Source organism: Pteropus vampyrus, unplaced genomic scaffold (assembly GCF_000151845.1).
Source record: "Pteropus vampyrus isolate Shadow unplaced genomic scaffold, Pvam_2.0 Scaffold276, whole genome shotgun sequence".
Classification (NCBI taxonomy): domain Eukaryota; kingdom Metazoa; phylum Chordata; class Mammalia; order Chiroptera; family Pteropodidae; genus Pteropus; species Pteropus vampyrus.
This window is the reverse complement of record NW_011889057.1, coordinates 1657378-1682275: the sequence shown is the minus strand read 5'-3', so window position 1 is coordinate 1682275 and position 24898 is coordinate 1657378. Positions and strand designations below refer to the sequence as shown.

General features: G+C 36.1%; 2 protein-coding genes, 1 non-coding gene and 1 pseudogene across 4 annotated transcripts in view; 1 reads left to right on the top strand and 3 right to left on the bottom strand.

Moving 5' to 3' along the window:
• GTSF1 (gametocyte specific factor 1) overlaps window positions 1-13327 on the bottom strand; it is a 15344-nt gene extending 2017 nt beyond the window's left edge. Inside the window, exons 1-8 of the mRNA XM_011375751.1 lie at window positions 13292-13327; window positions 11382-11426; window positions 7015-7115; window positions 4999-5125; window positions 4492-4575; window positions 3971-4034; window positions 2752-2846; window positions 1787-1819 (exon numbers count right to left, since the gene is read on the bottom strand). Coding sequence (XP_011374053.1) covers window positions 1803-1819; window positions 2752-2846; window positions 3971-4034; window positions 4492-4575; window positions 4999-5125; window positions 7015-7115; window positions 11382-11397 — 504 coding nt within the window. The 5' untranslated portion in view covers window positions 11398-11426; window positions 13292-13327 and the 3' untranslated portion in view covers window positions 1787-1802. The remainder of the gene's footprint in view (window positions 1-1786; window positions 1820-2751; window positions 2847-3970; window positions 4035-4491; window positions 4576-4998; window positions 5126-7014; window positions 7116-11381; window positions 11427-13291) is intronic.
• The window catches only part of NCKAP1L (NCK associated protein 1 like), an 81709-nt gene that overhangs the window by 17065 nt on the left and 39746 nt on the right, over window positions 1-24898 (top strand). The window lies entirely within an intron of this gene.
• On the bottom strand, window positions 10168-10274 carry LOC111729744. Its single transcript, XR_002776366.1, has one exon. It is a non-coding gene; the product is annotated as a U6 spliceosomal RNA (small nuclear RNA).
• LOC111729743 lies at window positions 19218-19381 on the bottom strand (annotated as a pseudogene).

The following is a 24898-nucleotide window of genomic DNA, read 5'->3' as shown; positions in this document are numbered from 1 at the left end:
TCCTTGTGTCAACAGTTTCATGAGTGAGGAGAAAATCAGAATTGACTATACAGGCAATTGACTTCTACAGACAATTCTGGATTAATTCCAATTAACTTATATTGATCTTTTTCTCTTCTTATACTCTCTACTACTTATTAATTCAACAATTTTTTTTGAGCTGTTACAGTGTATCTTAGGTGAACATAAAATAAGTATTACCTGCTTTTGAGGCACTTATCTAGTAAAGAGTGAAGGTACTGATAAACACAAATGGGACAAAGCATATTGAGCACAAGGTGAACAAACTCTTTTCACATATGTGCATTCAAAAAATTTTCCACCCACACTTATGTTCCTTAAGGGAATAAGTCATGTCTCATATTTCTTTTGTATCCTTCGAAAGAAGGTAGAGAATTCCGCAACAATAGGCATTAAAAAAATGATGCTTTATTTTTAAAGGTTAGAATCTTTAAACAGCCACAGACCTTCTTATCCTGTTGATAAGAAGGTCTGTGGCTGTTTAAGGATTCCTACCTAACCTAGGATAATTTTTTTTCCCTGATTCTTCAGGGGTTACACAGAAAAATAAATTTTCAGCATATAAGGAGTTTAATAGCAAAGAGTTAAGTTTCAAAAGAGAGGAGTGTCTTAACTGATAGAGTTTTCCTAGCCTTTCACCTTAGAGTAGCCATTTTTATTAGAGAGCTATTCATACTGTATGAGCACCAAGTATTTTATATAGTGTGTCAGAGAAGGATTCAAAGTTTACCATTTATCCAGATTTGTGTGTGCTTTCCTGACACACCCCAGTGCTATTGTGTCTCTTTCTTTTCTTGGGGCCAAATGCAATTTTCTGGCTTCCAGATATATTTAACAATTTGACGTCAGAACCTACCAAGATAAATGGCTGGTATCTAGAAGCAATTGATAGATATTACTGTCCATAGCTAAGGGGTGTTTGCTTTTAGAATCTCTTTTCTACTTCTCACCAGAAGAAACATCAGTTTTTGTACAAATGTACCTTAACTCACAGAAGATCCATCACTGTCCAAAGGAAGTGAATGAACTGAAAGGCAAAGGCCAATTACTCATTCATTCCATAAATATTCACTGAGGGCTGACTATCTGCAAGACAGTGGGGATATAATCCCATCCAAGCCTTTATAATATTCTTTTTGCTAGGAGCAGTGTGGCTGGGCAGCCTCAGCCAAGGCAACATTTGAAGCATCAAACCTGGCTCTGCTATGAGTACATAAGGTAACCTCAAGGAAAGGCTTCATCTATGAAGAGTAAAAGATTTTGGTCTCTTCATATAGATTTTGCGAGATTCTGTTAAATCAAATATTCAGATAAGATCAACAGTACAAGACTCCTAGAGACCCAAAACTTTTAAGTGCTCATTAAAAAGAATACGAATTTTTTGATGAGTGTTAAACTGTACTGCACAGGGAAAGAATTGCAGAGCAGTGAAGCACAGCTGTCTGATTAATCTCAGTCCATTAAAGAGGCGTGATAGATCTAGAATGTAACTTTGATAAAAAAAAAAAGAAAAAGAAAAAAGGCAATGTGTACTAACATTTGAGAAAGCAACTTGGCATGTTAACTGAATTCTAATTTAACCAGTAAATGCCTATTCATTAGTATGTAAAGCCATAATAGAAGCTATATACTTAAAAAACACAGACGCACACAAAGCTTTAATTTGGTACCATAATCTGAAAGGAAATTGGACCCAAACTGCTTTATGTCCAGTTAAATCTTGCTACCATCTGAAGAGATAGTGAAATAAAACTGAAACACTTACTTGATGAGATATTCAGTTACTGTGCATTTCCATCTACAGAGTAGAAATATTTCAAAATAAATACATCATGTCAATTGAAATTGACTCCATTCCCTATTCTTACTAAACACAAATGACTTATTCTGGGGTGTATTGCATTACGATATAAAAGTAGAAGAATTTAAAATTAGTAATTGGATTCCACTCAAGAGCATGAGAAAAGAAAACAGCCCTTTACTTATCAAGCCTTTTGGCATATAATTTGGTGATCTCATGTTTTGGAAAATACAAGTATCCAAAGGGAAATTTTTAAAAGGGAATCCTCTAGCCATTTGAAAATAAACTCTAACAGTAGCAAAGACTGAAACCAAGGGAATCTGAATTTGGGGCAACATTAGGAAAAGAAAGTTTATATTAAATAAAAATGACAATATCTTGGATGTTCCATATGTTGGAATTTCTTTACTAGGCTGGTATGATACAAATTTAGTATCTGTTTGCTCAGCATGGCCTCTGATGTCTAAGGAAGACATCCAAATACTCTTCTTATGCTGGTTCTTATGACTCATAACTTTCATTTCTCTCTTCGTTTTCTCTTAGATCCCTGCAATCTAATTTCTAATCATAATTCCCTACTGACATTATACCTTGAAAGTCAGGGATGACTTTTTCCTAGCTTCAATCAATAGCTTTTTTATTGGTCCCCAAATTTACTCATGGTATTTGATGTCAGTTCACCCCATCTTGAAAATGTTCTTTTGGTTTCTGTGATCTTGTACCTTCCTGTTTATAATTTCCTGTTACCCACCAGAGCTGACACTAGGGTGAAGTGAATGAGGTGCTTAGGGTTCAAAACTTGAGGTACCCACTCTAAGGGTTATGGGAGTGGAAGGTATTCAGACTAATCATGTCTCTGAATAATCAAGACTAACTGTGTGTATTAGCACAAAGAAAAGAATAAAAGCATTTTGCCTCATCTCACTTACTGTTTTTCCATGGCAGAACATAAGGCAGAGACTTGGGAACACGCATGCCTGAAGCCAGGTTACTCTTATGTTCCATAACTATGTTGCTTGCAGGGCTGCAAAAAGAAAGATGAATTTGACTATGCCAGCATATCTGTATTCTCCAGGCAGGCACACACTAAACAATCAAAATGTGTGTGTGTGTGTGTGTGTGTGTGTGTGTGTGAACTTTGGAAGGAAAAAACCCTACATTCTGAAATGTAAACACATTTCCATCAAAACATTCTTGCAATTAGAATGATTATCATTTCTCTGGAAAGCTCACTGTTCTTTTCAGACATTAAGATTGGTCTAAACATTTTCGTTTTCCAGAAATTGAGATAAACAGCAATGCCATCTACTATTCAGTTGCATGACAGGCTCATCAACTCACTCAATAAACATAAGAGATAAAATACCAAGGAAATCAAACCAAAGGCAACAAATCTCATAAAGCTAAGGGAAGATTAAAATTGTATCAATGGAATTCATCTTTAAGTTTTTCTATCTTAGTGCACGCATAAAATATGGTAAATCTACGATTACTGACCTCAGAAATTAAGAAATAAAAATTGATACACATTCTATTTGGGGAAAAAAATGAAGTCTAGCATCTCATTCCTTCATTTTATAATCCAGAAATATTCTCATTTGGGTTTGAAACTTGATCTTCCAAAGTTTGAAAATCAAATAATAATGAGAAATCTTATAGATTTAAAAATCAGATACGAAACCAGTGGGAAGAAGAGATGCATTTTCTTCTCTACACATTGGCATTCTGGATTCCCCAATCTCAAATCAAAAACTTTTCAGATAACTTTTTGCCTTAGACACTAGTTACTGAGTAAACATTTTTACATCCATGTGGTGTATAGCTAGAGATTTTGTTCAAAGCATTAAAATATGAACCTAGCTAGCAAAAAAACAACAACAAAGACATAAGAATGTCTCGCACCACTGCCTCCTTTGCTAGACTATAAGCCAGTATTTTTGTGTTCACACAGTGATTAACATAAAGCATGTGACCTTTTTATAAATCAAGGAAGAAATGATAAAAAAAAATCCGTCCAAACAGTATCTAGACTAAGTTACCACAAGTAACATCATCAAGGAAAGAGTCAATTATGCTTCGGTGGCTTCTTTTGGTAACAAAGCACTCTGATTTTAGGAGGCAGGGCTGAGAATAAGATATTTCATTTACCTGTTTTTGCCACAGTAGTTGGCAGTGCCCCAGACAAATGGAGTGCTGGTCTGTTCCCACAAATCTGCCAAAGGAAACGAAACATAGTTTGTGGTACAAAACACCAATTCATGCTAGTTGAATTTGTAAGATAGGAGATAATACACCTATGTTTAGAGAAGCAAGTAAAAATTGATCAAGTACCCTGCCTAAGTGACACAGTAGCAGGAATTTAATTGAAAGATATAAACACGAGCGACATAAATAATAATAAACGTGCCTAGTAACAGCCAAACACAGATGGTACAACACAATTTATGGAAAGAAACAGATGTAAAGAAGTGCTTTTTCCAATCAAGAGGGATAGGCTGTTCCACATGTCTGCACAGCGATACAAATGTGCTCATTTTGGGGCCCAATAAAAATAATAAAGCATTCTGAACAACATGGTATGGTCATAAAAAAGGAAAATCTTCCTTCTGTCTAAAGCAAATGACTTGAGATTTAGACATTGTAAAGAAAAAGATGTAGAGGCATTTCACCTTTATCCCAGTCTTCATCGCAAGGAGGGCACTGCCATGTGCTCTCAGCCAGAGTCTCTTGTCCAAGGTTCCTAGTTTGGTTGACTGCAAGACAACAGAGATTCTACCACTAGAACAGGACATTGCCATGTTATTAAGTTTAAAGGGATTAATGGCTAAGGGGGTTGCAGAGTAGCCTAATGGGTCTTTGTTTCGAAAAACAGAAGGTATAAAAGATAAGCAGAGTAGTTTTATCCTCTTGCTGACAGAGGACAAGAAAGAAAAGCAGAAACAAAGATGTTTACCATATTTATGGTAATAAAATAAATTTTATATTTAGATGATTAATAAAATAAGGTGGTTCAGAAGAGAAAGCAGTCTGACAAACACAACTGGACTACCCTTTGTTGCTGAAAAGTATTGTACTTCATAAATGATGAAAGCCAAAACTCAAAGTGACAATGTAGTATAATACAAATTTAAAGTGGTTAACGCTAGCTCTGAAACATTTCAGCTAGTCAGTCTTACCAACGTCTTGCTCTATACAACTTTTGTCATCACAACTTGAGATATGATGACTGATTTCGGCCCGAGGAACCTGGTGGCGAGCATTGAAGGGACAAGTAGCCAATTTGTTTGCGACATCAGGATGATTCTGTTGAACAAAAGTTAAGGGGTCTATCAATTCTTTGGATCTCTTAAAAGTCCAAGGGTAGTGGCTCAGCTTCACTCTATAAATGGCTCCCCTAAAATCTCTCAATAAACCTGTGCCTTCGCTATGATAGGTGAACTCACAGTAGAAAATTAAGAGGGGATTATTTATCACTCATAAAGACCATGTAGTACCTAAAAATCATCAAAACATAAGCTTCTTTGTTATGATTAGAGACAGACAACACAGATATTGGGGTTAAAGCTGCATAAATTGAGGTAAACAGCAAATTTAGGATTGGGTATTTGAATCATATTTTCCCCCTTTGCTCTTCAGGGTCACAAGATTCAGGTGGCACAGCCTGTAATGGTAGAGCTCTCTGGATATCTCTGAAAGCTGATATTTAGGATGAACAGTAACACTAAAAGATACTCTTAGTCTGCACTGCAGTAGTGCCCCTGCTATTGCAATATAATAGGGCTGGAAAATAGCTGTTGGAAGGAAGCTGCAGAAGAGGCAAACTAGCGATTTTTCAGATTAACACAGGAACACTTATTTAAGTTAATGATGCCTGAAATGAGGCTCTGAACATTTTGACCTTTATTTCAGCTATTTCTCTAAGGAAAAGCCCAAATGATAGAGTCTACTCTGCTGACAAAGTTCCTTATTTTAAAACAAAACGAAGTGTTCAATACCACCCAAATCTTATGGTAAAATACCAGTAATTACGAAATTTGATAGGGGAAGCAAAAGATACATCACAAATGATACTCAAAAAAGTAAAAATAATGTGAAGTGGGGAGAAGGCTGGAAAAAATAGAGGACGGAGAAAATTGTGAGGGCATTTATCTCCACGATTTTCATAAGGGAAACAGACATTCCAATGCAAAAGGTATGTGACCAAAGATTAAGAGCACTAGAAAAGGGGAGCTATGACAATGTCTTTAATTCTGCTTGGCTCCCTCTCCCAACCTTTATCTTTGACATATTTGAAAGCCTAGGGGAGGAAGTTAAGGTGGTATCTTCTGATTCATATTGTGTAGGTTCAACCCTAAGAGATTTTTGCTAAAAAGATTATTAAAAAAAAAAACAAACCCTGGAGAAATAATAAAAAAAATGGCATTATAATCATATCTCCAGGATTGCAAGAGAAATGCCCTTTAAAAGATGTTAATGCATAAACAAACTGTACACAGTTTGGATTAAATACCAAAATTGTTTCCCAAGCATAGATCCTGGTAGAAGTTTGGCTTCTGTATTTGACATGTGCATTCTAAAAATCTTTTCCAAGTGCCTCAGTTAATATACCAACATGAATGCAGTTTATATCAGCTAAGTCTATAAAAGACTGACCAGAGAATAAAATTCTGATGTTATTTCTGCCCCTAAAGATGCTTAGTATTGAAATTTGGTGAAAATTATTTTTAGAAATAATCTTTTTTGGGGCTAAACTCTGGGTGTTCGACTTTTCTAAAATTTCTAAACAAACAAACAAACAAACAAACAAACGAAAATCAGAAATCAATGCATTATAGCACTTAATCCTTATCAGGACAATGAACACATCAAGTTCACAAGGAAAGAGGGATTTCTCATTGCTAGCAAAAATTAATATTTCCTGTTTTACAAAGGGAAGAAGACTCCAGAGAAGTTGTTTATAAAGGGTGCTTTGTCACTAGTTGGGGTGGAAAAAATCAAAACAAAAAAACCTTATGTATCCTCAAAATAAGCAAACTCCTTTCTACAACCGTTGGTACAGTCAAAGGTACATACTCAAAACAATTCCGGCATTCAATTAAAACATTTATGTTAAAATCATTTGATATTTATAAAAATTGTTTAAGAGAACTCAGGAGGGCATTGTGTGGCAAATTATGAAAATCATATCCTACCTTTCTGCACTTGATAAGATGATAAGGAAACCTGCAGGCCCTGATCTGGTGGTTTTTATCATAGGGGCATTGTAATAGCTTTTCAGGGTCCAGGGAATCGACTGAAAGAGAGAGAAACAGGATTAGTATAAAACTTAATAGGTCCTTGTAAAACTATAGTGTTCCAAGCACACTGTGTTTTCCAACAGAATCTGTAAGAATAGAACAAGACAGTCTGACAACAACTTGAAATTAAAAAAAAAGGGTGACTAAACATTTGAAAATGAAAATGTAACCCTGAGAAGATAAAACTGTATTATCACTAAATCTTAATAAGTCCAGCAAAACTAGCAATCATGGGATGAGGTCTAAGTTCTTACTTGGTTGTACTTAAACACAGTTGTTTTTCATTGTCGGTTATCTTTACTATAAAACAAAAAGTTAAATAAAATGACATACTCTTTTCCCTTCCTAAAACTGCTAATTTAGGGTCATTCCTATTCTAGCTAACCCAACCAGAGCTTCCCAACAAGTATGTTGAAGACTGAAACGGGTGGTGGGCCAATATATTAATGCAGGGGTCCACTGCATGTGTGTCCGTATCCTCGATTAGTCCTAGGGCAAGTTGAGGGTAGTTAATCTCATTTCCAGCATTCCTAATTTACTAGTAGGCCATGACATGAAAAAGGTTGGTAAGCACTGCTCTGTATCAGTTACATGTTGTATGGAAGCTTGAGAAATATTAGTTGATAATCTCTTTTTCATCTGTTTGCTTTAACTTATTACTATAAGTAGTTCCTGATTTTGGTTACTCTATTTACCTCTCAAATGAAATCAATACTTTTATCGGATAGGTAGTTTTACTTTTCATATTTTCACACAGATGAGAATTCTTTAATCTGGTGATTATCAAACTGGCCAGATTAAAAAATAAAATAATCTGCAAAAACAGAACCACTGCAGATATATAAAGCTTCTGTGTGAAAGAAAGCCTCTAACCTATATCGTACTATTTAAAACTACCCTTAGAAGACTATAGTTTCAGGGATCATTTCCATAGTTTGGAACTATGAAAATTTCTTTGAATATGTCTCTCAGAGAAGTTTCTCTGAATGTGTAAAACTACTCTTAGGCATTACAAGATGCTCAGGATGAACTCCAAATTTTAACAAGCCTGGTTAAAGAAAGGAAATTAAATGGTTAAGCACATTCGGAGTACATTATGGGGACAAGAGGCAACCTAATAAAATGCTGTTGCCCCACTGAAGGCAATGATAAAAGTGAAATAAGATAAACAATTCACACTCGATAAGAAGCTTATAAACCAGGAGACTGCTATGAAAATCAGAAGCCAGTGGGGAATTGAAACAGACAGTTTCACTGGAAGGGTGGTAAACATGGAATAAATTGCAAACCATGATCGCAATGCAAATGAGCCAGAAAGGTGACTTGAAGGAAGAAATGAATAGGGAGGAAAAGTCTTAGAGGACAGGCATGCTTATTATTCCAACCAGGCTCATCTTGACCAGCAATCTTTTCATATTTCTGAAGCTTCAGGACAACCAGGGAGAGTTTATAGATGAAATTCTTATTTCCTTTCATTTAATCCATTCCATCACTAGCAAAATGTTAGGCCATGTCAGCAGCTGACAGACTGGACGTACCTTATGATTCATATACATTGTACTGCCCATACAGTGGCATACATCGGGGTTGATAATGATAGCTTCCTACCATAATGCTTTTCTTTTGGTCTCTGGTAACTTAGGTCAGCTCTAACCTGTTTTTTTAGATTTAAAAATTTATTAAATTTTTAATTAAGAAATTTAAATGGTGATAAAATATATACAACATAAAATTTACCATCTTAACCATTTTTAAGTATACAGTTCAGTAATGTTAAGAATATTCACAATGTTATACAGCCAATCTCCAGAACTTTTTCATCTTGAAAAAAATGAAACTCTATACCCAACAAACAATTCCCCATTTCCCTCTTCCACTCAACCATGGCAACCACTTTGTTTTTGAGTTTGACTAGTCTAGATACGACAGAGTGAAATCACACAGTATGTCTTTTTGTGACTGACTTATTTTACTTAGCATAATGTCCTCAAGATGCCTCCATACTGTACCATGCAATAGGATTTCCAGTACTTATTTTGTATGTTTTTTTTAAATTTTTTTACTTAATATATCCTAGAGCGCCTTCTATGTCAGTATGTATAAGAAATATTTCATTGCTGCAAATGGATGTACCATAGATTCTTAATCATTTACCTTACTGATGGACATTTAGGTTGTTTCTAGTTTTTTACTGTTATATACAATGTCATAACTAACAATCTAGTATATACTTCTTTGTGTATTATATGAGTACTTGTCTTTGGCAGATATCTAAGAGTGCTACACTGAAGTATCTCTGCACTTAAGGTTATAATTAATAATAAAACTGCTCGGCAAAAATTTTGTTTGGCTTTCAGGGAATATAACGTAATTTGGAAAACAAAGTAGGCCCTGTGGACAAGCTTTCTCCTAAAGCGCAGACTCAGATGTCCCTCACACTTGTGTAGGGCCTAGAACCCATGATGAGAAATGGAGGAAACTTCCTGAAAATAAGGAACTAGACAAAAGTACCATCAACTAAGAGGTACAGCCCAAAACAGAAGTTGGAGATCTTTAGGAATTTCCAGCTTAGAGTTTTAGGTGAAGTGGGAAAAAGGTCAACTATATTCTAAAGCAGTGTTTCTCAAACTTTAACATAATTCCCAGGTGTTAAATCACTTGAGGATTGTGCTAAAATGCAGATTCTGATTCACTAGGTTCAGGATGGGGCCTGAGATTGTGCATTTCTAACCTACTTCCAGGTGGTATTTTTCTAAGAAAAAAATTATGGCTGAAGAAAGTAACTAAGAATGACAGACAGAGGGGAGAAGTCGCTTTCTAATTTAATAGACAGTAGTAAGCTTCTACGAATGAATGAATAAAATAAATGAAATCTATCTCACATGGGAATTTCCAATTTTATTATTTATTTTATTATTTTTCAAAGGTTTATTGGGGGTAACATTGGTTAATTATATAATTTTCAGCTGCACCTTATAATTTGACATCTATATATTCTATTGTGTGATTACCACCCAGAGTCCAGTTTCCTTCAGCAACCATATATTTAAAAATATGGAAAGCTTCACGAATTTGCGTGTCATCCTTGCGCAGAGGGCATGCTAATCTTCTCTGTATCGTTCCAATTTTAGTACATATGCTGCCAAAGCAAGCACGGGAATTTCAAATTTTAATTAAAATATTTTAATAAAAAATTAAAGGGGTGGAGAAAGTTCTAAGGAAGCTGAAGGACCATCAACCTTCTACAGCAATGCTTCTCAAAATATGGTCCTCAGACCAGCAGCATTACCTGAAAACATGTTCGAAATCCCAATTTTTGGGTCCCAGACCTTCTGAATCAAAAATTTTCAGGGTAGGGTCCAGCAATCTGTGTTTTAAAAACCCCCTTAGGTGATTTTGCTGCATGCTAAAGTTTGAGAACCTTTGTAGTTTTTATATGTTGGTGATAAAAATTCTGTCAGACTCTTCTTTGAAGGTAGAATGGAACTAAAATATCCTTTAGTTGGAACTTATTAATTATAAAGAGATTCTGAACAAGACAGCAAAGTAGGAAACAAAGTAGGCCCTGTTGACAAGTTTTGTCCACTCACTGGCTCAGATGTTCCTCAAACTTGGGTCAGGGCCTAGAAATCATAGTGCTTTGTGGTATCAAGTACAGCATGGCATACAAACGACATGTAAGACTCTGGTTCTCACTCTGTCCCAACTATGGAACATTGGGCAAATCAATTAATCTAGGTTGTTTTCTCAGTTGTAAAATTTGAGTATTAAGTGAAATGATTTTTCAGGTTTCTTTTGGTTCTACACTTGTATAATGTTGGCTCCTTTTTGACTTCTTGGGTCATCTAAGGTTCCTGGATCACTTGAGAAATACCCTCCTTAGGATTTTTTTAATCGTAAAAACTCAATGTACATCAACAGTACTATATTATCCCTCAAAACAGCTTACTATACCTATGTCACTAACAGGAGAAACTGAAGTCCTGAGGAATTAAAATGCTTCATTTAATAAAAAATATATTTTAACACAGGTGTCTCAACTACAGCCTTTTCAAAGCTCGACGACTTCTCATATCTCTTTAACTATTTAAATTTCAAGTGTCTTATTTCAAATTTGGGAACTTCTCTATATTACTACCACACAGACCTTTTCTCCTCAGCAGTTTAAGAGAAATGTGACTCTTTCCCACACATTAAAGTCCTGTCAGACATAAAACTATATATAAGTAATTTATTTTCTAAAAGCAGTAAGGAGTACATACTGTAAGTTTCTTCCATGTTGGAAATGAAGGAGCTGAATCCAAGTGCTGGGGGGGGAAAAAAAAAAGAGTGATTCAGGGAATTGGAAATGAAATGTATCAAAAGGTGGCCCTAAGAGGTAAAGTCAAATTGGAATTCAAACTACTTAAGTTCAATATAAGAAACCCATAGTACTCCATCCCCCAAATATTTTCTCCTTTAAAGCATTCCTTACTACTTTGAAACATTTCAACATCATTGCCTAATTAACACACTTGGAATAAATTCTAGGGCTCATAAATAGTTAAGAAAAACTAAATATGACTACTAATTTAAACTGTATTGAGGTAATAAGATGTTAAGATGTTAGCCTACTTTAAATGCCATTACAATGACTGGTCACTCTTTACCATATATTACGGTTTGATGCTATTTTAATATTAGAGAACACAAGTTAAGACCAAAAGATACTGTTACTTAAACTTCAAAATAAACATAGAAATAGGGTACAATTTTAAAGCTCTCCTCCCAAGTTCTTAGAAATATAGCATGGACAGGCTGCCAGTCTTGCTCCTCCCTGGGACCTGGGAATGCTGGAAGCCTATGTCAGAAATTATATACACTAAATTCATCCAATATGCCCAGAGACAGCCTAGTTTACTATTTCTACAACTTTTCTTAAATATGATTAGGAAGTGCCACATTTTTTCCAGTGATGCCTCACCTCCCCTCTGACCCCCAATCTCCTATGCTAAAATGGATAGATTGTTATTTAATCTCTCTAGTTAATGCTCATTCCCTCTATACACTGAAGGAAAACTTCTAAATCTTAGGACTTAAGAACAGCTCATTTTATGGATAACACAATCATGAGAACAAGTCTGTTAACAGAAATGTGGATAAGACAAGAAATGGTTTTGTAGTCTGAATCCTGAGATCCCCACTATCGAGCACTATGATTAAATAAACTTATCATTATAGGAAAAATCTAAATTTATATATAGCCATCTCCATTAGAAACTTCTGAAAAGTTTGGCCTGATTTACAGTTATTGTCTCTAGAGCAACCTCTCCTTTGGCCTCTCGTACAATTCCACACCCCTTCCCCCCATTCTATGACATAAGCAGCCTTGGAATCTATGATAGGAAATACAAGTTATCATCTGGAACTCTAGTTTAGTAATTTGCTGCAGAGCCCATTTGTTAATTACAGTCATTAGTGAAACTGTCGTAAAAAATATTTTTCATGTCTGGAGTAAGAAATTCTGATCTTCCTTTTGACATGTTTTACTTATACATCATTACTCTATACTTATTCAATAAAAGTAAAAGAAATTTAGAAGGAAGAACTAAGTATTATGTTCCTTGATTTTAAGGCATTTAAAGGACTGATCACTAAATTCAGCAACTTGTAAGATGTCACTCTATCCTCTAGGGGAAAAAGGACTAATTACAGTAAATAAAGGGCAATGAAATCGATAGCCTCATCATTCAGCCTTGTCTATTTAAATATCTTCCACATCAAACTGTTAACAGGTGATCTTTACCTTTTCCCTAGTACTAGACGTGGTGAAACGGGAAATTACAGTCTAGATTAGGGTCTGATGTAGCCTGAAGCAAGTGGTTAAACTCTTAACAGAACTAGGGGCTCAGTAAAATAGTTTTTCTTCCTTTAAACGAAATATTCAGAGTAGATTTAAGCAATAAGACCAAATAGGAGAAGGCGGGAAGGTGGTTATCTCGAAAGGAGCTAGGGAGGCCCTCGAAGGGACGAAGCAGTGGCAAAACTGCCGGTAACCAAAACAGCTACGTTGAGAACCCACCACGCCAAAGGCTACAGGCAGAAAACGGAAGATATTAGATGGTGAAGGGATCCTACCACACAAAGCGGAGTTGTTTGCTGGCCTCAAGCCAGGGCTGGACGCCTTTCCTACCTCGGTCAAGACACGCTCTTCCCACAGTCGCCTCCGCCCCACATCCGCGCCAGAGCAACGCTCACTTCCGGCCCTTGACGTTAGGGGTGGGGCCCCGGGTGGGGCCCCCACTTCCTGTGACGGAGGTCTCAATTCTTACTTGCGCAGGGGGCTGAGCAGTGACCCTCCTTTGGCCCTTCCCATTCTTTAGGCCACACCCCGCCTCAGGCCCGTCCTCTTTTAGCGCATCCTCCTGGGGCCCCCAGAACGATAGTGGTCTTGCGTGGGTGGAACAGGCACTGCTTTCCCTGCGCTTTGTGGCGGCCATCTTAGAAAAGAGAACGGGTACTTAGAAATGGGCACCGGAGGAAGGAATGTGATGGGTTAGAAGTTGGGGGCAGGTTGGGAAGAAGCTTTATGAAAGTTGTCAATATACGAAAGTGGTTGAAATTTTGAGGGAGTGGAAGAGGAAAATTGTAAAGGAGATAAGCAGGTAGAACAGTCGAAAAAACAACAAAACAAAACAAAAGCAACCCAGTTACCAGGAAAGGGAATCTAGTTGTTTTCGTTTAGCACGTGTTGTGGAATCTCAAAATTCAAAAGTCAATAATAGTATCTGAGAATGCTTGGTAGGACGGATACTGTAGTTGGATTAAAAGTGAGTTTTAGAGTTAAGGAGAGAGCTTACAGAAGAGAGTTGGCGAGGTAAAGAGGGCCAGAAAGTTATAACTTGATAGTGGAAACCCAAACTTGTATTATGAGAGCCTTTGTACTGGAAACTGATACACAGAACAAAACAAAATAAAACAAACGTTTAAGCAGTAGCTCCTGTCCCTAAGGTGGTTAGATAGGCCCCAAAGTGGATGAAAGGTTAAATGGCAGTATAACAGATGCCAAAGTGGTCGAGACTAAATTCATATTAGGAAGAAATCAGTGAGGCCCAAAGTGACCTGGGAAGACTTTGTGGAGAGAAGGGACTTGCGGCCTTTGAAGATTAGGGGGAAAAAAAAAGGAAAGTGTTGACATTCTAGGTAGATCCGGTGATGCTATTTTTCAAAACCAAGAGGTGAAAATGTGATATGACAAAATTTTTGTACTGTCCAAGGTTGAGGAGGCAGTCTGGGAGATCAGCCTGGCTATTGAAATATTTGGATTTTTGGAATGTTTCCATGATTTATAGAGCCTAGATGTGACTTAGGAGAATCTATCCTGACAGCAAGAACTGAATGTGGGTTTAGTGAGAAGGATCATAGGAGGAAGACATTTTATTTTTACATGAATAAATCGTAAACATAACTTTTTTTTTTTTTTTTAATTATCAGCCCTTGGCCTGAAGAGAGTGTGCTTCTTAGCTTTTGGTCCATATTAGGATCCTAAAAAGAAATGTGTTGATGGAACCTGGGCCCAAGCCATTTTTGTAGGCTAATGGTTCTTAACCTTGTTTGCACATTAGAGTCACCTGGGGAGCTTTTAAGATATACTATGCCAATTTCTCATCCTGGACCAATTAATCAGAAAGAGCTGGGCATAGCAATTTTTAAAAAGCTACCCAGATGATTCTAATGTGCAGTCAAGGTTGAGAACCACTGACCTAGGCACTGTTTTTAATTTACAAAAGCTATTCTTTTGCACAGGATGATTCCTGTGAAAAGGAGCAAGCTGTTAAAGTGTTTCTTGAAAGATAATTGCTAAGAATAAAAGCTTCATTGCAAACTAGGTGCAAAACATTTTAGAAAAGCTGATGTTTTGGCAAATCAGTTTCAAATTGTTATGAACATCTTAATCTTTATGAAATCCTAAACCTCTGAATTTATCACAACATCACTCATGCCAGTTGGTGGGGTCACTATGATTTGAAGCAAAATGCGTGTGTTTTTTAGGCTTTAAATTGCAGTAATCTGGTGAAATGATTGACACTTACTGTGACCCATATTTCTTTTTATTCAGATACCTGGAGATTGAAATTTCTGAAGAAGAAAGAGCCAAGGGCTTGAGAGGATGGGGAGGGTGCCAAACTAGAATCCAAAGTCAGGTTTTACTGCATGCAGTAATGCCTTGTCAAGGTGACAGGATCCTCAACTGATAAAGCTGTTTCATTTAGCATCAGCAAACAAGCCCACCAGCTTTTAAATAAACAACAACAATAAGAAAACAAAAACTAAAAACCCAAACTGTCTTTCAGTGGAGTTTTAAAAATAAAAATGCACCACATATTTATTCTTTCTATTCTTAAATCCTTTGTTCATATCTTTCCAACCCAGAAATTTTCTGCTTTATCTGAGATCCCTGCTGAGCTTTCTTTTAGACTGGTTTTTCAGCCAGGCTGAATATATTTGAAAAGGAAAAAAAAAACAATAAGAAACCAAGGCATTTACACAGGGTTATTCTAGAAGCTGGCTGGGATCAATATCCTAAACTGAATCTAATCCTTGCTGGTTCTATCTGGTGATATGCTAGCATTTATCCCTAAATTATAGATTATATTTTGGAATAAATAATCGTTAGTTAAAAACAAAGACTGCGCTAATGAGTAAACAAACAGTTCTGTACTCTAGTGATTGTGAAAAATCTTTATTACAAAATCAGTTTCCTCAGCTTTTAGGATTGAAGGAATTTCAGTAGTCATTGAGATTCTTTAGAAATTTTCAATGTTTTGGAAAGCCCAGCCTATCGGAAGGTTAAATATTAAATTTGTTTCTGGTTTGAATCCTGTCAACTAAGGCCTGGTTTTCTCATCTAATTATGGTTTCTGATTTGGTAGTTGAGTGTATAATTAAACATAGAAAAATTATTCAATAAATGCAGTTGCAAAATATTTCAAAATGAGAGATCTCTGGGGGAATATAGTAGATGTCCTGATTGATAAGGATAAATTGGGAAGTATTGCTTTAGAGTAGGGTGAAATGTTGAGTTGGTTACAAATTTTTAGGCAAAGTAGCAGGGAGAGGCACTCTCACTATAGAGCAAATGAAAATCAATTTATGTTTAAAAAAGAGTTGCTAATGAGAGTTTGCCAATAATAGCCAACATCCAGCTCTACAAATACAAGATGATACAGGATGAATGAAAAAACCAGTATTGATTTTTTTTTTTTGGTTTATACTTTAAATTCATTGTCTTAGTATGTAAATGTTCTATATCTTTGTGATTCACATTGCTTGTAATAGTTACTGGGGTACCTGAGAAATCAGTTTTCTATGTTTTTCTTTGACTTCTAGGGAGTTCCTTTCCCATGGACTCAGAAACAAGTAACTCTTCACACTATTTTTGGTGCTGGCATCTAATATGTAAATTCTAAGTCAAAATTTGTAAACCGTTGTTGGTTATCACTTTGGCAAGGCTTAATGAACAAATAAGTAAGGAAATGGGAACTTCTTAAAAATTAAGTGTTGAAAAGATGGTATAATGGCAGAATTGTGCTAAAGACATTTTACCTAACAAAAATTGTGTAAAGGACTAGTCTTACATTTTCTTGTGGCCTCTTCTTGCTCTCCTTCCTTCTCAGCTCTTAAACTTTGTGTCATACCAGTGGTTCTCAAAGTGTGGTCCCCAGACCAGCAGCATCTCCATTACTTGGGAACTTGAGAAAAAGCAAATTCCTAGACCTCACTACAGACCTTCTGAATCCAAAACTCAGGGGTGACATGCCATACATTCGTGTTTTAACAAGCCATCTAAGTGATTTTGATACCTACTAAAGTTTGAGAACCATTACCTTATACGCTAGTTGTCAACATTGTTCCCTCATAATGAACCATGGCCACTGCACTTCTTAACCTAGTGCTGCAAACATAGTAGATATTTGATTATTTGACTTGAGAGCATAGGTATATTATGTCAGGAGCTGCAGCAACTGTAAGACAGTATCTGTCTTGTAAGAGAATATATGGGAAGAAGAGACTAAAATATTTGAATTTTCTCTTTCCTTGTTTTATACCATGGCTGCTTAGAATGCCTGCACAAAAAGGCCTATAAAATATGGACCAACAATAGGATAAAGATGTGGAACTGATGAGATATGTCTTGGTATCTATCAAGGACATGAGTAATGGGCCTTAACAAATTTTCCTCCCACAATTCATACTGTGAATATAAGGGCAGAAACTAAAATCTGATTTAGGGAAGAAACTTTATAGCTGGAGAGTCTTTTCTGCTACATAAATATAATTTAAATTGCCTTCATAGGACTTTTTGGTGAAGATGTGTGAACCTGGTTACTAAGGTTTTTTGAGAGGTTGATTTATTCAGTATAAATATTTATCCCAGAGCACTGAGTCTCTTTTTACCCCATCATCATGTCTATAAAGTATAGTTACTCCACATTCAGCAACTTTGATTTTTTTGTGTGTGTGTACATGGGTCTAGTGCTTAAGATCACTCCTTTCTTAAAGCACCTTATAGTTTAATAATAAAAATTAAGAATGAAAGGAGACTAAATGGAGACATAAGCCGCCTGTTATGGGAGCATGGGGGGATAGTTAGGATTTGGAAAATCCAGGCAGGCTTTGAGATAATTATTTTTAAACTTTCTTTTCTTTTTTTAAAGTATTTCTCCATAAGTTTGTTTAGTCTTCTCTTCTCTTCTCTTCTCTTCTCTTCTCTTCTCTTCTCTTCTCTTCTCTTCTCTTCTCTTCTCTTCTCTTCTCTTCTCTTTCTTTTTTCTTTTCTTTCTTCTCTTTCTTCGAGGCAATCCTTGGTTGACCTCACAGATTGCAAGGACTTTGTCAGCTTACATTCCCTTATTTATTTATTTTTTTTATTTTTTACACTTACAGCACCTGGTCTTCCTAGGAGGTCTCCCATCCAAGAAATAACTAGGCCCGACCCTGTGTTTAGTCTTTCTTGAAGCTTTGACAAAATGTTATGTTAGAAACCAAAAAAGCGATGTTTTAGTTTCTATTGTGTCTTCCTTGAAGGCCTCAAAAGTTCTTGAAGCAAGGTTTGAGTAGATCTAGCTCCTGTGTTTTGAATGATGCAACTGCCTAATAAGGAATGTTTTATCCCTTGTGAGTAGGGTGGCTGACTTGGTTTGTCTGGTTATCCCAGGATAATTATTATTGCCTCTTTCATGCTCTGGAGTATTCTGGTTTGGAAGAAAACTTATGTAGTCTCCCAATTGAGGCTGCATGATGTTTTTTAGGAGAAGATTCCATATATCTAAAATATGATAAAGGAAGATATCTTTATATTTTTTAGGCCATTTTTTCATACATTCTTTTGTTTTCATATAGTCTGGTGTTAATATACCAAAGTATAATTTTAAAAAATTAAAAATATGTTTAAGGCCTTAGTCCAGAGATAAAAGTAAATCTTGTTTATATTATGTAAATTAAGGGAGAAAGTCAGTAGTCCTCCTTCGTACAAAGTATATTAGAATGTGCTAGATGCTATAAGTGTCTCGTTTTAATCCGTTCTATTTTCTGCTTTAACTGAAGAAAAAGATCATTTGAAAAGGATCTAGAAAATACTTAGGTAAAGATATGACTCCTAAGGGCAGAAAGTATTCACTTGGCTACAACTTTTGCTTTTAACTCTAAGTCTAAATATACCTGAACTAATCAGTAAACTAGTAAAAACTAAGTCATTATTTTAAAATTAGCTAGCTGCAATTAAAAAATTTACAGGTTAAGAGGAACTAATTTTTGTCCTGTTGTAAATTGTGTCTTGGTTCAGTTTAAGCATCAAGTATTTGAATATCTACCAGATGCACAGCACCAGGCTAGGGGTGTAGCAAATATACAGCAGCATATGATTCTGACTTCCCTCATGAAGGTTTATGCTATGGAATTTTTTGGAGAGATTGGAGACAGGAAAGGTTTAAATGAGATTGGAGACAGGAAAGGTTTAAATGAGGTGAGGATTAAGAACTGGCCTTTAAAAAAAGCTAGATTAGGAATTTGAGTGGTTGAAGGGCAAAGGGGTGACATTTTATAATGAACAGAGTGAGAAAGAATAAGGCATATTTAAGATGGAAGTAAACTGATTTCTACAGAGTTATGTAGATATGGAGCCATGTTCCAAACTCGGCTTGTTATAAAAACTATATCCTTTAAGTACAGAAGGTTTGTACAGATACTACGCTTGATCTTAGCAAAAAGGCCAAGAAGCGATGGAAGGTTTGTGCAGAAAATTGATTGAAGAAGCTTGATCTCATGATCATATATATAGTAAATGAGTTGGAGGTAGGAGAAAATATTGGAGGATAAAGAACCTAATTAAGGAATAGCATTATAGCTCACACAGTGACTATATTTCTCTTACTAAGGGAAATAAGCAAATAAACTCTCTAGCCTTTTGGTTGACAAATGAGGGTATGAAAAACAGAATAAAAAACCAAATGAAGGTTGTCATAGGACAAATATTCTTTATTTAAATAAATAAAAACATGTTAAGATGGCAATAATGACAGTAGTTGTTACCTAAAACCTGAGTTAGGATTTTCCCAAAGTTTTAAAAAAGGTTTAATAGTACATCTTCTGTCTGCTGTCTTTTCATCCACAACCTCTCCATCAGTTTTTCTGACCTATGGGTAGAAAGAGAACATTGAGGTAGTACCATTTTGATAGCAAGTGTTTTTATGGAGGACCTAAGCTTGATATGTGTTAGTAGCATTTCAAATAGAGTTTCAGACAGCTCTTTCTCCAAATTCTGATTTAAAACTATCAGGACATTTCCTGAATTCTATTGTGGGGGGAAGAAGATTTTAGAATAGAATATATGATTTATTTTTTAAAGAAGAAAAATTGTCTAAGAATCTCTGAAGATTTAGAATACAGTATTTGTGTTATTGGTAAAAACTACATTAATATATTAAGTACTCTGTTAATATATGTTAAAACTATGGTATTAGTTTTAATCTACCTTTTCTCCAGGACTTATGATTGTTAGGATGTTTAAAATCCATAGTCTCTTTTTTTATGTCTCTTGAGTCACTGTAAGGGATGACCGAAAGAAGAAAGTTGGTTGGAAACCAGAACTACAGAATTAGTCTAGTTAACCAGTTCCAGGAGATTAAAGTAACTATCAAAAATAGTTGACATTACTAAATATCAGAGTAGGACTTATTGATTTTGTGTTAGCTTCTGTTTTATATAGTTCCTCTGTACCTTCCCTTCTTCTTGTGTATGTCATGGGTAACTCCATTGTTGGCTCCTCTAACTGCTGGACGTTCCCTTCAGGCTTGTTTGGTGGGGATCCTGACCTGGTTCATGTTCAGTATACTAATTCTTTCCCTTTCATCATTTTAAGAATTGGTTTTTCATTCCTTGAAATTCTTACACAGAATCAAGAACCTAGTGTAATCAAGTCCTTGATGGATTAAAGTCCTAAGTGGAGTCTTAGAAGGAGAAATGGGAGTACTCAGAGCTCACGAATACAACTCTTTTAAAATTTATAATTGAAGCTTAGGTATCTGCTATGCCTATACTTAGTGGCCATCTCACTTTGAGTGTCCAACTTAAAGGTATTTTGTTCTCTCTTCTAATAACTTCTATAATATGATTTATCTTACCTTTCACAAACCAGCATTTTGGGAGCAAATGTCTTCAGAACAAATGAAGGAGAATGATGTGTGTTATCTAGAATGGAGGAAAGGAGGAAGAAGTAAAACATGTACTAAGCATTTTTATATTGTTGCAGAGGCTAGCTGGCAGCAGAGATTTGAGTCTCCTTTTCACAGTTGTTACTGGGAAGTAGCTGCTCTGCCCAGAGGCTACGTTCCCACATCCTTTACATTTAGGTATGGTCATGTGACTAGTTTTGTCAATGGAATGTGAGTCAAGTTTTCTCTTTTGGGCTGACAGGGTTAAGAGGCAACTATACCTTCTCCATTCTCTCTTTTTGACAGTTTGAGAAGCTAAGTGTGAAAGGTGACAGTTGCAAGATGAAAAGAGCCTGTGTTCTCAAATCACCACCCTCACCAAATACTTGCACTGGGATTGTATATGAGGAAATTTCTGTTGTATTAAACCATGATATTAATACAGTCTGGACTTTATCTGTTAAAGGAGCTTGCATTCCTCTAACATACAAAATCTTAATTTATTATTAATCTACATGATGAAGCAGATATTTTTCCTTTTATAGATGAGGAAGATGTGTTTGCGAAGTAACTTTCCTTTAGGCCAGAGCAGGTATTGAACCTAGATCTGATTGAAATCTCGTGAGTTCTCTATTATAACATGTTGCATCTTAGAGAAAGGGTATTACTTGAGATAGGATAAATCCCAGTCTTCCAGATTACAAGTTTCGGTTTAAAACCATTAATTTTGTTTATGAACAAGTGATCAGGTATAGGTAAGATACGAAGACTCTTTTAATTGTCATAAGTGAATTTAGATTTTAATTAGATTCCTTTTTACTGGGTTGCCCCTCCAGAGACAGATGAATTCTCAGATTTACTATTTTGATTGTTTTGGTGAAAGATTTTTGTGGGAGGAATAGCAAGATAATTATTCAGAGCTGCAGTACTTATTAGCTATGAAGGACTTAGGATCCAAGCCTTCATTTATGACTGTGTTCACCATTTCGCCCTTGCTCACCTATGTTCCAGATGTCAGAGTCAGGAATCTGATTGGGAATGCTAGGAAGTTTTTCATTTGGCTTCAAATTTGGAGAAATAACCTTTGGAAGATTAAATGGCTCTGAAATAAAGCAGACCAGAAGTTATAGAAGCAGAGTAGAAATGTGCTTTTGTTTTTCATTCCTCTCATTTGGGTAAGACTTCCATGACTATGAAATATGGAGATTATGAAGCAATAGATCTTGATGCCCCCCAAATAAAAAAAAAAAACAACTTACCTTCATTGATGGCAGGTCTACTGAGACAGTTAGCCTCATGTTCCTTGAGCTTTTTCATTGGGACTACATGACAAGCATTATATTTGCAGTTAGCCATCTTTTTAGCTATTTTTGGATTTTTCTAAAAGGAAAAGTTCTCATTAAATGGCTATTAAGTTTGCCTGTATTCCACCCTCCATTCCTTTCTAGAAATGCTGAAGACTTACCATGTTCCAACATTAAGAACTGCTAGGTGCTATGGTCAGAAACTTGTTCTTTTTTTAAAAAAAAGTCTTTAACTTTTTGTATTCTGAGCTAATTTTTCTCCCTCCAGTGACTTAATGGTTCTTATGAGGAAAACTTACCTTTCTACATGAGGCCAGGTGGTACTGTAACCTGCTAGCTGGCATCCTGTGGTTTGGGTCATAAGGACATATTTCTAAGGCTTCTTGCTCCATGAGGCCTAAACAGCAGAAACCATGGGTTGGCAGAGAAAATATTGCCATTTAAGATCAGATGGTCTTGACACAGACCTATTTTCTGTTCTCAAAAGAAGAGTGGTATGAAAGATATGATAACAAAAGCAATAGCTTAGCCAGTAGATAATAGAAGAAATTAACTGCTTATGTACCTTGGAAGACCGAAAACTAACATTTGTACATATTTTCAGTTTTATAGGTTGTTTTAAATAGAGTGTTTTACCCCCAAGCAGAGTAATAAACAGGGAGGACTCCTTAGTAAACTCACAGTACTGAGGTAAGATGAAATTTTAACACCATAAGCTTGAGTGCTGGAGAAAGCAGGGTTGGGGCAGCTGATTCTTTTACTGTTCAGCATTGCTCCCTTCCATCTCTTCTCCAAACCTGTCTAAATTAAGCTCTTTGCCAGACAAAGATGCTACTTGTCAGATAGATCAGCATAGCTACTTTTGGGGAGAGCAGATCAAAGAGTGAACAGTAAGTAGCATGTTCAAGTTCAGACTACTTTATAATTATCTGAGAATGCTAGTCTGAAGTCACTAAAGTTGTAGGTATTAACATATGAAGGCTCCCAGAAGTGAACTAAGAATATATCATATCAAATCTGCTGCATTTTACTGCCAATAGGAGGCCTACTTTCCCTTATGGCTAGCTGTCTTTAGATATCCTAGCAAACATTCACTTCGATGACTCCCAAGTTTCCAGGCAACAGCTACAGCTGAGATTTCTGCAAAGCAGGGGCAGCATAGTCTGATAAGGGTGAAAAAGAAGATCCAGGCAGACTGGCATAAGCAGAAGGGATAGAAAAGTGCATAGAACTGTTCGTTTCAATTATGCTTTGCATCATGCCTAGGGCATGGAGGAAGGGCCCAGAACTAGACTGTTAAATGCCAGATTTTCCTGAGGGCATTTAGGTGATTAAGTCCAGGGATTTAGACTTAGGTACCTTTCAAGAACACAAGCCAGGGTGGTTCTTTAAAGCTTACACTGCATATTAATGATTATATTAGAGCCATGAACACTAAAAGCTGCAATATAATCCAATATTGTACGCAGTTATCTTTAGATTCTTCAACATAATGGGAAAAGAGCTTTAATACCTAAATGTGGTCCTCAGATAACCCCAAACCCTTATTTTAGTCAGCAGCCTAGAAAAGTATCAAGTTTGACCAGGTTGATAAGGGCTGGTCTTAATAAACAAAAATGTTTCAGAATAGATAGGGAGAATTGACAACTCTGGATTATTCACCTAACTATTGATAGCTGAATATCCAAGTAGGGAGGCCAAGACTATAATGAAGTCCATTTGGTTTAATACATGTTAGCTTTGGCGAGATCTTGATGCTACCTTGACACTAAGGGATCTTGAGACCTACCTTATTCTTGAAGCATTTCTCTCAAGAGTCCAAAGGAAAGTGTCACTTGAAGATGGAAACAATTCTTCTGTAAGGCAAATAGCTGAAATTTAAGGAGAGAGAAAGCACAATACCTTTCAGTCAAGTGATATGAATCAACTTTCTGCTCAGGCTACTCAATTCCTCTTCTCCCACCGTATGTTCTATGGTTTTTCAGAGGTTGGAAGTTTTTGATGTTACAGTTAAGTCTTGGAGAAGTGGTTCTCTTGTGTATGAGAAACAGTGAGTGCTTTTCAAGTGACAGATCCTTTGACCCCACTCCAGAACTACTGGGTTAGAATCTTCACGAATGGAGTCTGGCTAACTGTGGCTGTAAAAGAGTTCCACAGAGGATTCTGATTTGTAGCTAGGGTTACTAGGTCCTGTTCTGGGGTAATTAAACTACCTTTAGATGGGCTCCTTCTGTTTCCAGGAGGAACTGCCACGTGATCTCTTTGATGCATTTTCTCTAAAAACTACCAGTCGGCATGATTAATCGCATTTTTAAACCTGGTCTTTTTCTTTACGGAGTGCCAAATAGAATTCCACAGAAAGCAACAAGCTCATATACACTCGAAAAATAAAAAAAAAGTACTTTATTGTTGGCATTCCTAATTCAATGCACAGGTCTTGAGCCAAATGTTCATGCATGCCACATAATTTAATCATTTCCATAGTTGTATGAGGAATGACCACCATTTCATAGATTAGGAAACCAACTCGGTGGTGATAGCCTAAAGTTACAAAGCTAGTACGTGTTTGAGTACCATTATTATTTGAAGTAATACATGTAAAACACCTATAAAAGTACCTGGTATATAGTAAATAGCTAGGTCATCACTTTATATGCAGTGACTTATTTAATACTTAAGATAGCCTTATGAGATAGGAATATTAACAATTTCATCTTCATTTTACAGACAGGGAAACTGGTTTGTAAAACTGAGCTGGTAAGTGATCAAGTTGGGATGTGAATT